Source organism: Malus domestica, chromosome 10, assembly GCF_042453785.1.
Source record: "Malus domestica chromosome 10, GDT2T_hap1".
NCBI classification, from domain to species: domain Eukaryota; kingdom Viridiplantae; phylum Streptophyta; class Magnoliopsida; order Rosales; family Rosaceae; genus Malus; species Malus domestica.
The window spans coordinates 260,851-283,183 of NC_091670.1; the positions used below are offsets into that span (position 1 = coordinate 260,851).

A 22,333-nucleotide genomic window follows, 5' to 3' on the forward strand; every position below is an offset into this window, starting at 1 on the left:
ATCCGATAAGTATTCACTAGGGTAGGTTCAAGTCCAAAAGACACCTCTCCCGATGCATCTCTTGTCCGCCTGTACTCTCAAAGTCTTCCTGATTTTTCATTCATGTGGGGGATTGTTGGAAATTATATATTATAAAATGAAATATTGTAATATATAATTTTAATAATTGAATGAAAAATAGTGTTAACCAATTTCTTAGAAAGGTTATGTTGTTTAGGTGTATTCCCTTGATAAGTGATGTATGCTTTTGGATGAAAAGTTACATCTCTTTAATAAGTAGAAATCGGATTCTATATAAACCCATGAAACGATTGGTATTAGAGATAGAAAATTAGAGTTAATTTTTACTTTTGAGAAATAGGGTTTCCCCACTTTGTTTCTCTCATGCTATCTCAAATTTCGACTTCAGGTGCACAGCAGTTCTTGCGAGCTCTTCAGGAGTTCTGATGAGAATCATGTCATCGACATATACTGCAACAATCGTAAAACCAGAATGTGACTTCTTAATGAACACACTAGGGCATAGTTCGTTGTTCATATATCCCTGACTAGTCAAATACTCACTCAAACGATTATACCACATTCTTCCGAATTGCTTCAAACCGTAGAGTGAACGCCTTAGCCGAATTGAGAGCATGTTCCGGGGTTTGAAAATATTTGATCCAGTCAATGTAAGTCCTTCGAGAACTTTCATATAAATTTCCATATCAAGATCCCCATAGAGATGTGCAGTTACTACTTCCATCAGCTGCATACTTAGTTTTTCGGAAGCTACCAAACTGATAAGGTAGCGAAAAGTAATCATATCCATAACGGGTGAATAAGTTTCGCCATAGTCAATCCTAGGGAGTTGTGAGAAGCCTTGCGTAACAAGACGAGTTTTGTAACGCACAATTTAGTTCTTCTCATTACGTTTCCGAACGAAAACCGACTTGTAGGCAACGAGCTTCACATTTGGAAGAGTAGGAGCTACAAGTCCAAACATCTTATGTTTCGCAAACGAATCGAGTTCGACTTGAATTACTTGTTTCCAATTTAATCAATCGGTTTTACGTCGACATTCATTAACGGAACGGGGTTCATTGTCATCGCTCAACATGATCTCAGTAGCTACTACATATGCTAATGCATCATCAACAATCATCTCATCTATACACCAAACATCATCCAAGCTAGCATAATAGACCAAAATCTCACGATTCTCGAAAAGTGGATTCGTCTCTTCAAGGACACTTCTATAATCTATAATTTCCTTATGAGTTGGATAAAATGAGTAAGCGACAGTCGGATTCACGGTAGGTTCTTCAGGGGCCTGTTCCGTGGGTTTCCTCTTCCAGGGATGTGAATCATTTGAACAAAGTGGTCTGCCACGCTTATGTGTAGGGGCGGATGATTGGCTAGCTGCTAATGTACATGGATCGCCAAAGTTGGCATCTCGAGCCTCTAGGAAGGAAGTCAGTCGTACATTCACAGCTGGAATATGTGATCTTGTCACTCACGCTAGATCCATGAAAGCATCTGGCATGCTCTAAAGATCTAATATGCGCTGCATTTTAGTTTCAGACTAAACGGTGCGGGGATCTAAATGAGACAAAGTGGGAGTCGTCCACGATAATTCGCGTCGTTCTTCAGGAACTTTGACGTTCTTATTTCCCCCTAACGACAAGAAGACTGTCTCATTGAAGTGACAATCTACAAGACAAGCAGTAAATAGATCGTTTGTCAAAGGTTCTAAGTACGAATGATCGAATGAGAATCATATCCGACATAGATTCCCATCCTTCATTGAGGCCCCATTTTTGTACGTAAGGGTGGCGAAATAAGCACTTAAACAGCATAACCAAAAACGCGCAAATGCGATATGTTGGGTTCATATCCGGTAACCAACTTAAGGGCGATATATGGTTGGGTCACAACAGGCCTCAAGCGGACCAACATGGTTGTGTGCATTATTGCATGGCCCCAAGCAGCGATCGAGCAATCATTTGTAAGCGCTTAATGAATGCCTCTGTTGGGCCGTTTTGGGTGTGAACATGGGGTACTAGATGTTCAACTTCAACCCCAATCGACATGCAATAGTCATCAAAAGTTTTAGATGTGAATTCTCCAGCATTAGTCAATCAAATGGATTTGATTGAATAATCAGAGTGGTGAGCCCTAAGCTTGTTAATCTGAGCCACCAGAGTGGAGAAGCCAGGGTTCTTTGTGGACAACAAGCACACGTGTGACCAATGTGTGGGAGCATCAACCAATACCATAAAGTATGAGGATTCGGACGAATCTTGTCATAAGAAGGCTTAATCATAAGCTTTCCCATGAAGCAGGTTTGATATGTGATTCCTTGAATCGAACCTAAACTTCAGGTTAGTGGATGCTCGTGTGATGATTTGAGGATACGGTGCATCAATGTTCGTCCAGGGTGTCCCAAACGATCATGCCAAAGTGTAATTTTGTGCGCAGTCCCAGAGGTAGGGCCGGCCACATAGTGGCTTTCTATAGGGCTTATGGTCGTAGTATATAGACCACTCGGGATACGCTTCATTTTCTCTAGAATACGCTTCTAGCCATATTCGTAGGAAGTTATGCATAGAAATTCAACTCCATTTTCTACATAGGTTTTAGCGTGGTAATTATTATCTCTAATGTCCTTGAAACTCAATAACGTTCTTCCGGAACGCAGAGAATAAAATGCCTCATCAATGGTTAAAATTGTACCATTGGACAACATTATATGTGCCTTACCGTATCCTTCGATCAGGTTGAATGGGCCTGAGAGGGTTGTCAGCGGTGCATTCTTAGGTATTAAGTTAGTGAAATAGATGCTTTCACGCAAAACAATGTACGTGGTTGCACTATCTGCCAGACAACTAACTTCCTCACTAGTCATACCTAGGATGAAAATTAATTTGAATCGGTCACATGCATAAAAGTTCTAAAAACAAATATCCATTCAAAGTAAATTAAGTACTCAAGCATGGTAATTAATTAAAAACTTAATATCCAAAAATAAATCACCAACAAATAATCCAAATATAAAGAAAAATTGCTCAAAATTAAACCAAAAAACAAGGGAGGGTTCGGCCACTAGGTGGAGTTCGGCCCCATTGTCTAAATTTCAACTAGAGAAATAGTTTATGTCTAAGATTCTAATCTTCCATAGGGGTAACAACCTCTTGAAAGTCGGAAACCTCTATCTTGGTACTCTCCGATTCATCCACTTGCATTAAGTTTGATTTAAACTCCTTACGACGAGAATGATATTCATCTACAACCTTCTGGGAAGCTTGGTAAACACAAAACCAATGGTCATTTGAACCACAGTGATAGCACTTATCCACATCCATGGTTTCAGGTGCTTTGCCCTTATTCTTGAAGTTTAGGGCCTTAGGAGCGAGGTTATGGCACTTCTGGGCTCGGTTTCCTCCCTTAGATGGGCCTTGGCTCTGTTAACCTTGATAGGTTGGCTTCTGGCCGCCCCTACCACGCCTATTTTGATGTTTTGGGTTTTTGATTGTGATATAATGTGTTTCAGGCACAGCAGTCGCCCCAATAGGTCAAGCTTGATGATTTTTCATCAACATCTGATTCTGTTTTTCAGCGAGAAGTAAAACAGAGATCAAATATGAGAATTTAGTGAACTTCTGAGCCCTATATTGTTGCTGCAGGACAATATTAATAGAACAGAAGGTCGAATAGGTATTCTCTAGGAGATCATCTTCAGTCAAGGTCTTGTTACAGAATTTGAGAAGTGATCAGATTCGACAAACTTCATAATTATATTCATTCATAGACTTAAAGTCTTGGAAGCGCAAATGTTGCCAATCATGTCTTGCTTCAGGCAAGAAGATGTCCTTTTGGTGATCAAAACGATTAGCCAAAGCGACCCAGAGTGCTCGTGGATCCTCCTCAACAAGGTACTCGGTTTGCAATGTGTCATGAATATGCCTTCGGATGAAGATCATGGCAATGGCTTTCTCAGTTTCACCAACAGAGTTGTCTGTCTCATCTTCAATGGCGGAACGCAAGTTCTTTGCAGTGAGGTGGAACTTCACATCTTGGACCCACTTGAGGTAGTTTCTTCCAGAGACCTCTAAAGTGGTGAAGTCGAGTTTGTTCAAATTCGATATGTTTCTATCAAAAAATAGATAGACAAGATGTTAGTGTAATGGAGAAGAATATCAATCCATTCACATAGGAGTAGAACATTCAGGTTCTAATAGACATGTGTTGGTTTAAATTTTTATGAAAAAACTTCGGGTTTTCATGGGTGATGTTTGTAAGGAAAACTTCAGGTTTTCAAACAAGGCATGTTTCTAGAAACTTCAAGTTTCAAAATAATTATGAACTTTAGGTTTATATGTTCCTATAGACAAACGCAAATATATATACAGAAATATGCAACAATAAAATATGCAAATAGAACTTCAGGTATATAATCATAATTGAATTAATCACATTAAGGCATGTTTTCTTATTGGGCATTGGGCCCTACTACTCCAATTTCATGCATATCAAATAAAACAAGAAAATGAGTAATTCAAAGTAAAGAAGAGCTTATGCTCTTTTACAACATTTGCTCAAAACAAATTACTTTAAAGTAAAGAAGAGCTTATGCTTTTTTACAACAATTGATCATATCAAATTACAACCAAAATCTAATCTACACATTCCCATGGTTCAAACAAATTTGAAGACGGCCTTTCACATAGCTCAATTATCGTAAGCTTAGGTTCATAATCACCCTTTCTTTAATTAATTAACGCTTTAACTAATTAAACTTGAATGCAACATTGTCATTTGGCTTTTGTATCCATAGAATTGATTTAGATGGAGCTAAATGAAATGAAAATCTAATTCTCATTTACAGATACAAAACTATTTTGTTCTCTACTAATTTGGGCCAAAATACTATTTTGTTCTCTACTAATTTGGGCCAAAATGCAATAACCTCAACTAGGCTATATTGCAAAACTTTGAGGTCACTTTGTAAAAACACAAAAGTCCATGATGTGAAATAAACTAACACTCAAATTAAACCCTCTTATTGACAATTGTAGTAAAGATGTAAGTAGGGATCGTTCTAGACCGAGAATTAGGAGGGATTGTTAATCTACTTAAAACTGACTTACAAACACAAAACTAGGCTTGAAAACACTTAACTAGACTCAAAGAACTCAAAACAAACTAAAAAGACTCAAAACAGCACAAAACAATCAAACAGACTCAAACTAGACACTAGATGATGATTTAGACGAAAATTGATTTTTACTTGACTCAAAACACTTAAAAACACAAGTTTGGACAGATTCTAACTAATTTAACTCAACAAAGTAAAGGGGATTGGGTTTTTGACGAATTTAAAGTAAAGACAAGTAACTTAAAGACTTGGACAAATTTAGCACGAATTTGGGGGAAAATATGGGTGATGGCTAGCTAGAGGGTTCTTCTCCACACATGACACACTTGAACATAAATCAATTTCCAGTTGCTTTTTCAATAAATCATGAACCTCAACACCCTAGATTAACCGTGAACAACACTAATTAACCCTCAGATTTTCCTTAAGTCGTTGACTTGGATGGACAACGCATCGGCAACCAAATTATTCTTCAATAGTCCCCTACATGAACAACATAATAGAGATACAATCAAAGATCATTACGCTTTGTGAAAATCATAAGCATTGACAAGGCATTCGTAACTATGAACAGCATGATACTCCTGCCAGGAATCTACTTAACACGATTGTGACTAGCAACCTCCACTATTTATGAATATAAGTTCATAACGATTAGGTGAAACTCCCTTATATTCTAGCATCAAATCCCTGCATGCAAACTAAGTATGCATCCTTAATCAACATACAAGAATAAGTTATCAATCAAACAGTTAAGTAAATTGCATTCACGATTTATGAAATCACAACTGGAAGTAATCAATTCATATTGCAAATATATTCATGGCTTTGAATTTCCCCTAGCTAAAACGAGTTTAGCTCTTCATGTTCGCAAAACAAAGGTAATTAAACTTAAACGTTGAAAACAGAAGATGGATTACACCTAAGAATGTTCCAGAAATCCAACTTGAATGGCAAGCACGTCCAAGGGTCTTCCTTCTTCTTCTTTGTTGCGGCACAAGGTGTGGGTGAAGGTTTGACTAATGATTTGTATGGAAGAATGGCTGAAAGTATGAATGGTAGTGAGTGGACGGATTGAATGGTGCAGCAAGGGCCTTTATTTATAGGGGAAGGAAAGGGCACGGCTGGGAATTAAATTGGGAAGGTTTAAGACTCCAAATCCTCCAAGAAAAGGGTAACAAATCAGAATCCTGAGAAGAAAAGGGTAAGAAGGGTGCGGCAAGCCTTAAAAAAAACAAGGGAAATGTGATTTGCCTTGCACGGCAAGGGAAAGGGAAAGGGAAAGGGGTGCGGCATCCCTTTGTGGCTGGGATAAGGCCTTCTAGAACCTATTATTAAGTGTCCTAATATAATTAAGGATCCTCTTTTGCAGCTAGAATTTAAATGGTGAAGGATTAGGAAAGTTTGGGACAAAATAAGGTAACTTTGGCTAACATTCCTTCTTTCTTGCTTGCATCCTTTACTTCCTTTTGTTGAATTAATTTCTTCATAACTTCAGCATAATCCTAGCCTCTTTTGGTCTTCAAATTCGTCCATCCACCTTTCTCCATGCATGTGTTATCCATTCCAAGCCCAAACTGCTCCAAAATGCACAAAAAAGCACTTTCTTGCTATTTTAGCCCTTTGGACCTACAAACACACGAAAATAGCTTAAAATACATAAATAACTATGAACTAACAACATACATGCAAGAAAACAAGCTAACTAAGTCGCATAAATATGCTCCTATCAGTCCACTACTTCATGCGATTACAACTAGAACCCAAAAATTTCAACAAATGCAAAAACTTCATTAAAGGAGCAAAACAATTTGTCCCTTAGTGATTTTGGACCTTTACGTAAAAACGTAAACTTTTGGGTCAAAGTACAAATACTCAAAAGTATCAAAACTTTATGTAATTGCATAAAAGTTCCAAAAGTACCCCCATTCTGGGGGTGGCCGGTTTTGGTGAGTAGGAGAGAGGGTTGGTTTTGTTGAAAATTCAGAATCTTAAAGTGTGTTAAATAAGTGAAAGGTATGGGTTGAAAAGTTGATTGGCATGATTGAAAAGTTTGATTGGTATGGGTTGAAAGCTATAGGTAAGGTGTAGCATTTATCAAATAATAATACACAAATCATCCATCACCAATCAATAACAAACCAAAACTTTATGAAAAACAACAAACACATTGAATCAAAACACCAAACATTTTTGTTCTTGGTAAGAACATCAAGAACATTGAAGAACATCCATGAAAAACCCATAAGAGCTCCATGAATGTTTTCACTCAATAAAACTCAAATGTTCACTACTCAAAAGGGGGTTAACACCCTAGGGCACTTAGGGGTTCCAAAAGTCACTTTAAACACTTTTAACAAGACAAACATGAACCTAAAATTTCACCCTTTGGATTTGGCCGAATTTCCCCATAAACATGGCACCAAATTTTAGCTCCAAAATTCATGCTCATATGAACTACATCTACAACATTTGAGATGGCAAATTTTCAAGCAAAGTTTACATTCAAAGAAGCAAGAATAAAGCTTGTAACAATTACAACATTCAAATCAAAGACTATGAACTACAAAACCCAAAATGATTCACCAACTACTAGACCTAGGCTCTTGATACCACTTGAAGGAAATATTTATGAAAACAAGTTCATTTGAGCAACATCTATGCATGCAATTAACAAATAAAAGGCGGAATCATGCTTGTATGCACTCAAAAATAAAACTTTACCCATGAAATTCAAGGCCTAGTGAGTGTGGTGAACCAAGATTCAACTCAAGAACAAAGTGAGTTGAGAAATATTATACCTTTGTTGATTCCTCTTTGCATAAGTAAAGGATAATCACCCAAGAGATAGGGCCTTCATTCCTTACTTCCTAGCTCCATGGAATTTCTTGGATGAGGATGGTAGAATGGATTCTTCAAGTTCCCAAAATAGAGAACCTCTAAGTCTCCACACCAAGGAGAGCATTGATGAAGAGATGAGTGACCTTGGAGGAAATGGATGCTAGTAATTTTCTCCAAGGTGGCCAACCTCCTAGAGAGTCAAGAGAGCTTTGTGTTCTCATCTTTTCTCTTAAGAAAACCCTAAGGATGAAATGGCTATAAAGTTGCTTTTATACCACCTCACAATGGAGTGGCAAACTTGCTATTAAGCCAAGTTCACTACCCCTCACTCTTATGCCCAACCATATTGGGTTCTTTGGGCTTTGAGGCCACAACTTGAGATATTGGACTTGACATTCAAATCCCATTAGGCCTAACGGCCCAAAACTAACCCGAGGTCTATAACGAACTTATTCGTTTTGATTAATTAACATATTAATTAATCCTAGCCATAAATAATTAAACCATTTAATTATCCTTACTCATCTCCGTTGTTTCTTCAATCTCTACCTTACACGGTGTACGATCCAATAGGTTCCTTTTAGCGAGGTAGTGGGCGATTAGAACTCTTCAATTCTCCCTTTAGTGATTATACACCTTTAGAGCTTCCACAAACCATGAGTGACACCTAGCAGTATGTCATGGCTACCCAAGCTAATCAGAAGAGGTGGAAAACCTATTCAGTTTAGGATTACAATGCAATACGATCTTTCTCTAATACAATACTCTTGACCACATTGTTTGGTTTGATAGTTTATTCATGCCTACTGTCCAATGTGATTCTTTTACTTATATGATTACCGTGAATGTGATTTGTAACGACTTCCTAAATCTCATTCATACTCTGGCCAGAGTTTCTTAATCATATCATAGAGTATTCTCCCTCGAACGGTTTGAAGGTTAGAGATCCCTTGTTGTGCATTCACTTGCCTCCATGGCTAAGTGGCTTAACCCCAACTATGTTGTGGACACCTTCTGACGAAGTGACTTCGACATAATCAAATATCAAGGACCTAACCACAAGACAACTATGATGCCTCAGGTCAAAGGACTACTTTGCATTATCCCAACCATGAGTTCTCATGTGACATAAGTATGAGAACTCCTTGTTGATCGTGTTCAGTGGACTCATTCTCTATTGAGCACCTACATGCTTGTCTTGGTGTCAGTCACACCAATGACTCAAGGCCAGTCACTCTCCCTAAGATAAGACATAGCACGTACTGATCTTAACAGACTGTCAATGCCCAATTGGCAATCCTATGATCAGGAATGTTTAAGATATGTATACGAAAAAGAATGGTCTCTTGAATTTAACTTCTTTAGATCACATTCTCCCAATTACATATTCTTTGGACTTATCGTTTAAGCATATAACATTTATATGAGACGGTTTAAAACAATAATCTTTGCGCTTTATATTAAACTAGATTAGTTTAACATGTAAAATGTCCGTAAAGTATCATTATATGATTGGTTTTAGGGCACTTTTCCAACACTTTTGGTGATCAAAACGATCAGCCAAAGCAACCCAGAGTGCTTGTGGATCTTCCTCAACAAGGTACTCGGTTTGCAATGCCTCATGAATATGTCTTCGAACGAAGATCATGGCAGTGGCTTTCTCAGCTTCACCAACCGGGTTGTCTGTCTCATCTTCAACAATTATGGATATAATGCATACACAATTTATGTAGAATCTAAAATTTGAAAAACGTAAAGTTGGGTAATGCATTATGGTGAATATTCATGCTATTAGGGCTTCAAAAATATCGGGATAAAAACCGTTGTTTTGGAAGAACCTGATTGCATGATGATATTGATGAATTGGTTTGATGCGGAAAGCTTCCACGTTAGATTCTTAAGCGCAGCGGTAGGAGCATGCTGATAACGTATTGTAGCCTATATTTAACTGATAGAAGAAGGGGGGTCGGTGGCACAGAGAGAGAATAGAGAGATATGTGTTTGTAGGGTTGTGTAAAGGAATGTGTGTTATTTTCCCTATGCAGTGCCTTTATTTATAGTAATAAGAGGGAGAAGAAAATCTTTCTTATAAGGAATACAAGTTCATATAGGAAAAAATAACTAGAATCAAATCAAATATAGTACAAGAAGATTAACATTTTCTTGGGATGAAGCATTTAACATTTTAACCGCTAGTAAAAGTGGGGGTGTCACGTGCCAAACCTAACATTCTTCATTGTTCTCAATTCTCTCTCCTTTAACGGTTGTTGTTGGTCTGATCAACGACTATTCTATAATCCGCTGGTAAATAATATGCTGCCACTCCTTCTTGTTCAAATTCTCGAGACACAGAGTGATTGTGGCGGCGGTGTCTTTGGTGGCAGTGCTCCCCTGAATCTGAATTGGTCTCAGGTCAATCAAATTGTCAAAAGAGAATGGAGGGATTGTCATCCTCTTCCGCTATTTTCTACGACTTTCTCGATCGAATGCGAAACCCTGCTTCCCTCGATCTCGTCCGATCTATCAAAAGGTACTCCCATAACTCAAACCCTAATCCATGAAATGGAATGGATATTTAATATGTTTGGTTTGATATTTGTTTGTCAGTTTTATCGTTTCCTTCTCGTTTTACGCGGCCAACCCTGAAAGTGATGGCAAAAAGGTTCAAGAGTTCTACGCAACCATGGAAGATAATATTAGGGATCATCCTTTGTGGGCAGGTGCCACTGATCAGGAAGTCGATTGTGCAATGGAGGTACTCTCTCCCTCCCTCTCTCCCTGTTTGTTTCAATTCAAACATGGTGGACGAATTTGGTTTAGTCTATGTTGGTGTTCTTAAGAATCTCAAAATTCGCTTCACTCGAAAGTTAATTTCGTTTTTCATCGCATCCCTTGTGTTCACAATAGTTTAAACTTTCCGACTAACAATCGTATTAAAGAAAGGCACTGTAGCACGTACCACAAAATTATTTTGTTTATATGTGGGATACTCAGCTTGGGGAAAGGCTTTGTTGTTGCTGTTGTTGGGATACTCAGCTTGGGGTGTGTTTGTCTATGATGGCTACTGCAGGGTTTGGAGAAATATGTCATGACAAAGTTGTTTTCCCGGACCTTTGCTTCTTCACCCGAGGATGCAAAGATTGACCTTGAAACCTCGCACAAAATACACTTGCTGGAGACCTTCTTGAAGCCTGAGCATCTGGATATTCCAGTAGTTCTGCGCAATGAAGCTTCATGGCTGGTATGTATACCGCATTTGCACTAATTGTTGGGAGTGCAGATTACTGCAGGCACTGCATTCCTTTTTAGTGCTTATTTAGTTCCATTTAATATGCTAATGGATTGTTTTGTATATTGTTTGTCATTTTAGATTTAATGCTCATAGTTTCATGGTTATCCTATTATCTCCGTTATACGAAGCATTGTAGTAGAGGTCATTTTATTTAAGGGAACTCTAACGAAAAGCTCTCGGTACTGTTCACTTTAACGAAAGATCGCATTTTTACACTAAAAAGTCAATCCTGGTACTATTCACTTTACCCTTTATTTTGTCCTTATCATTAAAACTCAAAAGTTTTCAAGTCATTTTCATTAGTTTTCCTTTTATTTAAAGATGTTGATTTCCAGCTGAATACTTGGTTGCTCTTAAATAAGTAAACGAACCACAAAAGACATGTCATTTACACATTTTCACTTTCATCTTAATGATTATATTTCCTTGAATAATGAATCAGGTTTAGTGTCTTTGGCAGTTCAGGATTGAACATATACACCTTGTGGTTTGCCGTTTGAGTGATTGTGACTTCAGTAGACGCATTTTCTTAGAAATAGTAGTACTTAATTGCAATTCATTTTCCAGCAGAGGTGTGTTAATTCTCTTTATTAATCACAAGCACCAAACAGCAGCCTTGTTGCCCTGCCTGACACACAACCAAACGAAAATATGAATGAATGTGCATAGCATCAGACTAAAAAATTCAAGCTAAATACCTGTATATATTTGCAGTTTAGGTTGTTTAAATCATAACAGTGCCTTTTGATTTCAGCCATACTCGATATTGATATAAAAGGAATTTCTACTTCTGCTTGTTCCTTTTGTTTTTCCTTTGGAGGGGAATGTGTAGTTTGAGAGATAATAAATAATCTGAAAATAACTTATTTGGTAGAGATAATTGCATAGAATCTTGGATATTATCCTCCTTCCCCTTGAATGGATTGGTTTTATGAAAATGAATGGTCATCCAGATAACTATATTCTTGAAGATCTTTTATAACTGCATTACTCTGCTTCTCTCTTTTCCTTTTATTATCAAATATCAATTTAGACTCGTTTATTTCTTTTTATTTGATATAACAATATTGTACTTATTCCTTGTAAGAACTAAGGACTAGCCACAAATTCTCTCTTTTCTATTCAGCTTGCAGAAAAAGAATTGCAGAAAATCAATGCGTTCAAAGCCCCTCGTGAAAAGCTTCTCTGTATTATGAATTGTTGCAAGGTCATTAACAATCTGTTACTGAATGCATCAATGTCAGAAAATCATGTATTAGCAGGAGCTGATGACTTCCTTCCTGTCCTTATATATGTCATGATCAAGGCAAGCTTTCCTTGGTAATAAGCCATTCTGCAATCATGCCAGTTCTGATTTTTCAAATTTTAACAGTGTGAGATCACATCATACATGCCTGAAAGATTTTTGGTTTTATTACCTCATTTGTTTGGTCCTGGAGTGTGTGTTAAATGTTGATTTTTTTCCTTACTGTTGATTGTCTTCTCAGCATCATCAGAATTTTTTAGTTGGTGATAAGGTGTCCATTTGCATTCAATGTTACTTTGTGTTATTTAATTAAGATGTCATATTTGATGCTGGTTGTTGATCAATCATTTTAAAGTTTTATAAGAGTTTATTTCTATATGCTGCATCACTAGTTACTAACCCTTTCGGCTTTGCACTAACAGGCCAATCCTCCACAGTTGCATTCCAACCTCAGATTTATTCAGTTATATCGAAGGCAGACAAAACTTGTGTCGGAAGCGGCTTATTACTTCACCAATCTTGTCTCAGCCAAAACATTTATTCTTGAGTTAAATGCTAAATCTCTTTCTATTGATGAAATCGAATTTGAAGAGAGTATGCATGCCGCAAGATTGACCAATAAAGCTACAGAAAAGGACGCCACACAAGCTTTGGAAGAAATGACAACCTCACAAGGCCAGACAGATCCTGGTTCATCAGCGGTGTTGCATTATAAAGAGAGAAGCGGTAAGGTTCAAACTATAACTCATTTTCCTAACCGTATATTTGGATGAGGAAATTTAAAGTCTCAAGGAACTTTAGACTCAATTGTTAAAAATGCACTAGAAGAAGCTTTACCAATCAACTACTAAAACAGTACATAGCTACTACTAAAACATTGCCAGTGGACTACAAGACGCTAAACACACGACTTCCAAATGACACCCTTGAAGGAGTCATTCAAGAGTTCTCTCAAATGTATTGCATTTAGTCATTTTGAAGTCCCTCTATTTAAGTATATACCCTAACAATTTTCCCCTTAGATCCATTGACTTTAAAAGTTCCTTATCCAAACACACCATAAATGTTACCTTTTCTTCAGGCCCTAGTTTTGAGGTGTTGGCCCCATTTTGGATTGGATTGGATTGCATAATTCACTAGATTCAATGTATGTTGAAGCAAGAAATGGATATGAACTTAAAATCTTGTCCAAGTAGAAGTTAGAAAATGTTAGTTGAACCTATGCTACCCTTGTGAATTGAACCTATGCTACCTTTAGAAATACTATAGAACTTCAACCATTACGTTTTTTTCTTCTTTGACAACAAAACAATGTGTGGCTTGTTTTATTTTTCTTTTGTATGCTCAAATAATGGGAGCTTGGGACCGTGTACTTTTAGTTAGTTGTAATATTCCAATCCAAAGTTCCATAAGTAACAGATAAATGCATCCACCATTGTGAAAATATTTTTTATCGGTTTTTGTTTATGTTAGTTACCCTTCCAGACTCTTGACAATAGAATTTTACGGCTTAATTTTCATTGTATTTTATAACTGAAATATATATACAAAATACAATCCTTGTTCTATAAGGAAACAATAAACAATAAAGGACACACATATATCCTTCCTAATAAAGGATTCCTAATATTTACAATATATTTACATACCCTTTAATTACTACTCATGGCAACACTCCCCCTCAAGTTGGAGCATATATATCACACATGCCCAACTTGACAAGTGAGTCACCAAAAGATCTACTACACACGGCATGCGTGAGGATATCCGCAAGTTGCTCTTCCGAGTTCACAAACGGTATTGACACAATCTTCTTCTCAAGCTTTTCCTTAATAAAATGACGATCAACCTCCACATGCTTTGTTCTGTCATGTTGTACCGAGTTCTTTGCAATCTCCCCTGCGGATTTATTATCACAATACAAGCTTATGGCCTCTTTTGCTTTGAAACCTAGACCCCAAAGTAACTTACGTAACCAAAGAATTTCACATACTCCATGTGTCATACCTCTAAATTCGGCCTCAATTGAAGACCTTGACACCACATTTTGCTTCTTGCTCCTCCAAGTGACTAGATTTCCACCAACAAACGTAAAGTATCCAGCAGTAGAGCGCCTATCAGTCACATCACCTGCCCAATCAACATCGGTAAATCCCTCAATTCTCAGATGACCGGAATTTTTATGCAAAATTCTTTTTCCCAGAGCCGACTTCAGATAAGCTAAAATCCGCATAACAGCTGCCATATGATCCATACTCGGTGAGTGCATAAACTAACTCACTACACTTACTGCATAGGCTATATCCGGACTAGTATGAGCTAAATAAATTAGTCTTCCTACCAACCTCTGATATTTGCCTTTATCTACTGGTTCTTGGTCCGGATAAATTCCCAAATAATGTTTCTCCACAATGGGAGTATCCACGGGTTTACATCCAAGCATACATGTTTTCTTCAATAAATTCAGAACATATTTTCGTTGAGACAAGAAAATACCTTTGGATGAAAGAGCAACTTCAACTCCAAGAAAAAATTTAAGTCACCTAAACTCTTCATCTTAAACTAGGCAGAAAGATTCTTCTCCAGTTTGACAATCTCATCTGAATCATCACCTGTTATTATCATATCATCTACATAAATAATTAAGGCCGTTACTTTACCATTTCTCCGCTTCACAAATAAAGTATGATCAGAATGACTCTGATAATACCCATTTTTTCTCATGGCATGGTTGAACCCCCCAAATCATGCACAAGGTGACTGCTTAAGCCCATAAAGTGACTTTCGCAATCGGCACACTCCCGATTTTTCTCCGTTACTATACCCTGGAGGAAATCCATATACATTTCTTTCTCTAGATGTCCATGAAGAAACACATTTTTTACATCAAACTGTTTCAGTGGCCAATTCAAATTTGCAGCTAATGAGATAAGGACTCGTACCGTATTCATCTTAGCCACGGGAGAGAAAGTTTCCTGATAATCAACTCCGTATGTTTGAGTATACCCTTTCACCACCAACCTTGCTGTATACATGTTGAGTGATTCGTCAGCCTTGTATTTAACTGTAAAAACCCATCGGCACCCAACTGGCTTTTTTCCTTTCGGCAACTCAACTACTTCCCATGTATTATTTTTCTGCAATGCCTTCATCTCTTCATCCATTGCTTCGGTCCATACTCGACTCTTCAAAGCGTCTTCTACTCGAGTTGGTACTTGAATTGAATCCACATTATTCACCCAAGCTTGGCGTTCAGATGAAAGGTTTTTACAGGACACATAATTAGCTATGGGATACTTCACTTTTCCCTCCGGAGAGAACCTGTTAGGAGGTACACCACGATTTTGCCTTGGTGGCAATTTATATGTACTTATAACATCATTAGTTATATGAGTATCACTAGTGCTTACCTCAGGGATAACCAGAGAAGATGTTTTGGACAGTGGCACTGTTGAGTTAGAGAAAGGAGAGGAAGCTTCGGCAATTGCTGGCTGACCATCAGTGCACTTCTCTTCGGCATCACTAACACACGGACTGGCAACCTCTTCTTCGGTGAGAAGATGCTGACCACTTGCAGCAGGTTCTGTGAAAAACTGCTGACCACTCACAACAGGCTCGGCAGGAGGAGACCGAGCATCAACTGCATCACTCAGCACAACGTCATGCACTCCCCCCGAAACCGTTACCTCTTGTACATCCAACCATTCAAAATCACCATCAAGATCACAACTAGAACTCTCCCTCTTGTGATCAAAGGGTGGTGATATGGGAGCATAAAAATATTTGACTCAGAGAAAGTCACATCCATGGTTATATACATGTGGCAAGTTGTAGGGTGATAACACTTGTAACCTTTCTGGTGGGATGCAAAACCCACAAAGACACACCGAAGAGCACAAGGATCCAATTTACTACGATGAATCTTGTGAATATGAACAAAAGCAACGCATCCAAACACTCGAGGAGTGAAAGTATTGGTAGAAATAACCGGAACATGTTCCGTCAACACTTGGAGTGGAGTACGAAATTCTACAACCCGGGATGGCATGCGATTTATAACATACATGGCATAGGTGATGGCATCTGGCCAAAAACTATTGGGCACGGACCCACCAATAAGCAATGCACGAGCAGTTTCCAAAATATGACGGTTTTTTCTCTCAGCTACCCCATTTTGTTGTGGGGTATACGAACACGTTGTCTCATGAAGAATTCCTTGACCACGGAAAAAAGTAGATAGCTTAGAGTTAACATATTCTCCCCCATTATCAGTAGGAAGAACCTTAATAACGGAGGAATATTGTGTAGCCACCATCTGAGAGAAAGACCGAATAATCATACTAACATCACTTTTATGTTTCAACAGATAAACTCATGTCATATGAGTGCAATCATCAACAAACGTAATAAACCATTTAATTCCCGAAGTAGTACTAATAGGGGAAGGCCCCCACACATCAGAGTGTACTAGCGCAAATGGAGAAGATGTTCTATTCATACTTGGAGGGAATGAAGCACGATGACTTTTGGCTAAAATACATACTTCACATTTCAATTCTGAGTCTTCAATACCACTGAACAAATCAGGTAATATATGTTTCAAATAACCAAACGATGCATGCCCTAAACAACGATGCAATAACAATACCTTCTGTAGATTACTATTACGTGACGCATGAACCAAATTAGCTCTTCCAGGAACCACGTCATCCATATAATATAGCTCATCTCTCTTAGTGCCACACCCAATGATCTCCTTTGTCTGAATATCCTGAAGCAAGCAAAATGAATGATACATTAATACAACACAATTCAATTGTTCAGTGACTTGAGGTACATACAATAAGTGATGGGACAATGTCGGAACCAATAAACAATTATGTAAGGGAAGAGAGGGTGTAAGAGACACTGTTCCCGCTCCAACAACAGCAGCAGTAGTACCATTGGCAGTTGCCACACACTTTCTATGAAGATGGGTCATAGATTGAAACAAAGTCTTATCATACGTCATATGATCCGTTGCACCGGAATCCAAAATCCAACTTGTATTCACCATTGTAATAACACGACTGCACAAGAAGGTACGATAACAACGAAGGTTATGGTCTTGATTACAGCTGCTGCAATACACAGGTTGCACTATGTGACAGCACTGCACACCTCACGGCAAAAAAAACTAAAAACTCAATATGCTGCAATCCAAGGTAGCAGCAAAAACACAAACAATACCCACACGGCACAAACAATTGCTGCAATCAGTACAGCAAAGCAACACCAAATTCCCTTTTTTTTTTCCTTCTTTCTATGCAAAGGAGCAGCAAAAAACGCTGCAATATCCCAACAATACCTACGACAAGGACAGAAAGCACAGTCTTTGCGATTTCTCTGTAGCAGCAGCACGGGATGCAGCTAAAAACAATCAGATACTAGCAGTTTTTTTTTTTTCTTCCTTCCTCACAACACAAGCAGCAAAGGAAAAAAAAAAGACAAAAAACTCCAAGATCCCAATAGTACTCACGGCAAAGGCATGCAGTACGCACAGCCTTCGCAAATTTCTTGGCAGCACAGCGGCACGGGATGGGTATTTTCCTGGTTAGGGTTACAGCAACAGGCTCTGATGCCAAATAGAATTTTACGGCTTAATTTTCATTGTATTGTATAACTGAAATATATATACAAGATACAATCCTTGTTCTATAAGGAAACAATAAACAATAAAGGACACACACATATATCCTTTCTAATAAAGGATTCCTAATATTTACAACATATTTACATACCCTTTAATTACTACTCATGGCAACATTGACTAATGGATAAACATTCTATTGAAAGCTACAGGTTCACCAAATTATCCTTATATGGACAAAGAGGCTGGAGATTTGACAGTTGGAGATGTCGAAAGACTGCTGAGTGCGTACAAGGAAGTGGTTACCATGTATACCAGTCTGTGTACGGCTGTTAGAAACCTTTCTTTTTCAAGGGCTGAACCCCATGCCACTAATTTAGAAGCTAAAATTGTAGTGTCGACACAGGCGGAGAAAACTGGTAAGAATTCCGATCAAGGAGGAGGATGAAGAGGCAACTTTCAAGTTCAGTTACCATTTTTCAAAATCATGACAAGTTTTGTTAGGAACACAATGAATAAATAGTCCTTTTCTTTTTCCATTGAGCTATTTACAGAGACAACTTTTCTCAAAGAGGGGTTCACGATGGGGCAAGTTCGCAATGAACTACTAAGGCGGCAAAAAATCTGCCCCCATCCAGAAACTAACAGATGCTAACTGTACAGAGAGTCAAAATTACAAATCAACGAACACCGAATGTCATGTTGAAGTTAGATACTACGCTGGCACCATCGTTTGCGGCTGCCTTTGCTCAGCAAGCTGAGTTGGAGAAAGAAACACTCTTGTTAACTGCCTTGGCTGGTTTATGGGTGTTTTGGCTTTTCTTGCGGTATGAGCTCACACATCTCATACAAACTTTGCAGGAATCTCATCAGAGCTATGAATCCCGGCACACCTGGTGTGCTGCCAAACACCACATGTATCACAAGCAAACATCCTCTCCCCGTCGTCATCCTTGGCCCCACATGTGCAATCAACGGTCCAGCTTTCAAGTCCTCTCTCCTTCCGGAAACGGTTCAGCCCATGTTTTGCAAGGCATCTACCTTTCAATCGAATTGAGCCACATGATCCAAGCAGAAGTTTTACTGTAAATGAATCCTTTATAGAGCCATATTGATAGGGATTTTACCACCTGCAAAAGTAGAGATAAAAACACTTAAAAATACTTGCAAGAGAACAACGTAGTTGTAGTATAAACGGCTCAAGTAAGGTCATTTTCCGCAGGGATTGAATGAATAATTTGTATTTAAACTAATTCTTAATTAACTATTTGAAAACAAAGTTTAGAAGAAATTGATTTTATGACCTAAAATATTAAAAACGAATTTAAATAAAAACAATTAAATAAATTGACAAAGTAAAGAAAACAAAAGAAAACATTTTGAAAACCAAATTGTAAAAACCTAGGGTTCCGCCGTCCCCTTAACAATCCTCCTATGTAGATTTACCAATTACTTATGAATTATTCATGCAACTTTGAAGGTTAGATTTTCCTAATGCATATTCTACTCGTGGTATTCAAGCTAGAACGTATATCAAACATGCAATCCGTCTGTGGTATTCAGATTAAATATAAACATGCAAGACTCATTACGCTTTATGAAAACCTTTTGAAAAACCATGCAATCCCTAAGACATGGTATTCATCCCAGGTGAAATTACAACTATCAATCACAAGAAGCAATACTCAATCCCCCGGTGGTATTCCGGCCGAATTGCATCCAATTACTTATCTAAACATCCTAATGGTAGCTAAGCATTAAGATATAGAGACAGTTTAAAGTACAGTGATTAATAATTCAAAGTATACGTGTATAATATCATAAGCAATTATACAAAAACTAGATATTCATGCTAAGGCTCAAGGCATTGCCCTAGCAAGCGAAAATTAGCTACGAACAACCATAAAACAAAATGAATTTTATTGAAATAGAAAAAGGATAGAAAACACCTAGAAAATAAACTTCAAAAACCCTCTAGAGTAGTGCGTGCGTTCTCCTCCAATGTTGCGTAAAGAACCCTAATGCCTAACAAGCCTTATTTATACTACTCTAAAATAAAACCCTAAAAGGTCTTAGAATAAAACTAGGAAACATAATAAAATAATAAAACAGAAAATAAAAGGTTTCTTATTTAAACTAAAATTCGGACCTCTCAGAAAACCACACTTTTGACCGACCAAATCAACCCTGATTTGGTCCCAAAATGTCATTTTTGAAAGCTGAAGACGTCCCCTACAAATCGTCAGAAGGAATCTTCCTGAAAATATGCCATCTTGACCTCCAAAATACCCAAAAAGTCCATAAACATCAATCTGGGAAAGCTACGTGCTGGCCTTAATTTCATCACCACGGTCAAATGGCTTGGTAGAAAAATATGGAATTTTGATACAATCATCTTGAAAGACTCATGAACATCCTCCAATTGGAATCACTCTAAAATTTGTCTGTTTGATCATGTTTTGCTCCAAAGGATGTCGAATGTCCTACACTGAAAATATATAACAAAGTATCAAAATTCTTCCAAAATAACCAATAAATTATAACTAAGAATAGAGTAAAATATATAGTAAAATATCGACTCATCACATATCCAAGCAATTCCTCTACTTCAAACCTCTTAAACATGGCATATACTTCCTAAAAGGCTTTAGTCGCTTCCTTTTTAAGGTCGGCAACTGTCGCATTCAGGGGCAATACAAGAAGTTCCGGAGGCATGACAAAATCATCTTCGGATTCATCTGAAAGCTCCACATGACACCAGAGATGAATGACAAAGGAGCCTTCCTTTGCCATTTTATAAGGCCTATAGTCCTTTATGAATTGCTTGCAATCAAGAAGCTTAGTTGCAGTTTCAATAATTCGTTCCCCTTCATCGATTGAGGGGTATAGCTTAGCATGGTGTCTGGGTGGAGAATGGAATCATATAAAAATTTGAGGTCACAAAGGATTTTCTCTTCTGATGGAAAATTCAAATCCAACTCAGATCCATCAACATTTTGAACACTTGATGACTCGAGCCTGTTACCATAATTAATGTCAGGTCAGGACTCAACGGATGCATAAGTTGACAAAAGCAACTAAACCAAACAACGGCGGTCTCCTATTAGCTGTATTCTATGTCAACTGAAGTTGGACTGCATCAGGCCTTAACTACCATACCATTGGGTGCCAACTTCCCTCCCAGGTGTTTCAGGCAGTAATCAAGAAGCTCCAAAGAGGAATTCTTGTACAAATCACCCTGAGAGCTTGTTTTGACACCCAACTAAACCTACCAGCACCAAATGTTGCAAGCAGCAGCTTGATACTAGCTTGCTGCACATGTTCGACATCATTGGCCATCCAGGCACATAAGGCATTGAAAGGGCACTGCTGATTAGGTTTCTTCTTAGATGATGTACGCTGACGGGCTCTATGGATGAGACTCAACATATAGGTAAAAAGGTCCTTGATTGTTAGGAGTTAGATATCCGATAACGAATGGTAAAAGGCAATAACAGACTGGAGGCGAGTCCAGGGTTTCCTTGGTTGGAATAGAAAAGGGTATAGAGGCAAGCTAGATAGAGTATCCACTGCCTTTTGGTAGGAATGTTGAGTGAGAGCATAGCTCCCAGCACCAAATTCATAACCCCAATTGCCATACCAAGAACGACCGCTGGTGACAGCGTCCAACATCCGGTACTCCATCCTGTACTTCTTAGACACATCCATCACACTAACTTTCATGTCGAATGTATTTCAAAATGCAACACAAGTAATGCAATTCAGTTTCCCCTGATTTCCAAATTCAAACAGAATTTGAAATGAAAAATAATATAAAAAGGTAAAAGGAAAGAATTAAGGACCTGACGGAGAGGGCTAGAAAACGAAACGTTAAGTTAAACACTATCCAAAGTAGGGGTGGGCAAACGGGTCCTGGACCCGCGGGTCGGGGCGGGTTCAAAATTTTGAAACACAAAACGGGGCGGGGTGGAGCGGGTCTACTAAATTAGCGGGGCGGGACAGGTCCAAAAATAAGAAGGAATGAGCCCCCGGCTCAGCCCGTTTGTAGCATGGGATAATGTATTATGGATTAAAGGGATGCCATGGCCCTCGACTTACAAGGTAACCTACCGAATTGGACCAGATTTGGGAGGCCCTCAAGAATGTCTATGGAACCATCAGATCATTTAATTAAATCAACTCTCCAGC

At 38.2% G+C, this 22,333-nt stretch overlaps 1 protein-coding gene and 1 pseudogene across 2 annotated transcripts; one reads left to right on the forward strand and one right to left on the reverse strand.

The window, feature by feature from the left end:
* Positions 1-10,206: 10,206 nt before the first annotated feature.
* On the forward strand, positions 10,207-19,436 carry LOC103412539 (vacuolar protein sorting-associated protein 9A-like). Of its 2 annotated transcripts, none has more exons than XM_029109000.2 (6): positions 10,207-10,508; positions 10,586-10,733; positions 11,049-11,219; positions 12,397-12,576; positions 12,939-13,242; positions 18,358-18,716. In XM_029109000.2, exons 1-6 carry the CDS (start codon positions 10,414-10,416, stop codon positions 18,591-18,593), a joined length of 1,134 nt encoding a protein of 377 aa, XP_028964833.2. In that variant the 5' UTR covers positions 10,207-10,413; the 3' UTR covers positions 18,594-18,716. The 2 variants fall into 2 exon arrangements, with proteins under 2 accessions (XP_028964833.2, XP_028964832.2); XM_029108999.2 differs by lacking the exon at positions 18,358-18,716 and adding an exon at positions 19,007-19,436 and having other exon boundaries at positions 10,272-10,508.
* Positions 19,437-21,248: 1,812 nt separating this feature from the next.
* On the reverse strand, positions 21,249-21,868 carry LOC139188378 (PHD finger protein At1g33420-like; annotated as a pseudogene).
* Between the last annotated feature and the right edge of the window lie 465 nt (positions 21,869-22,333).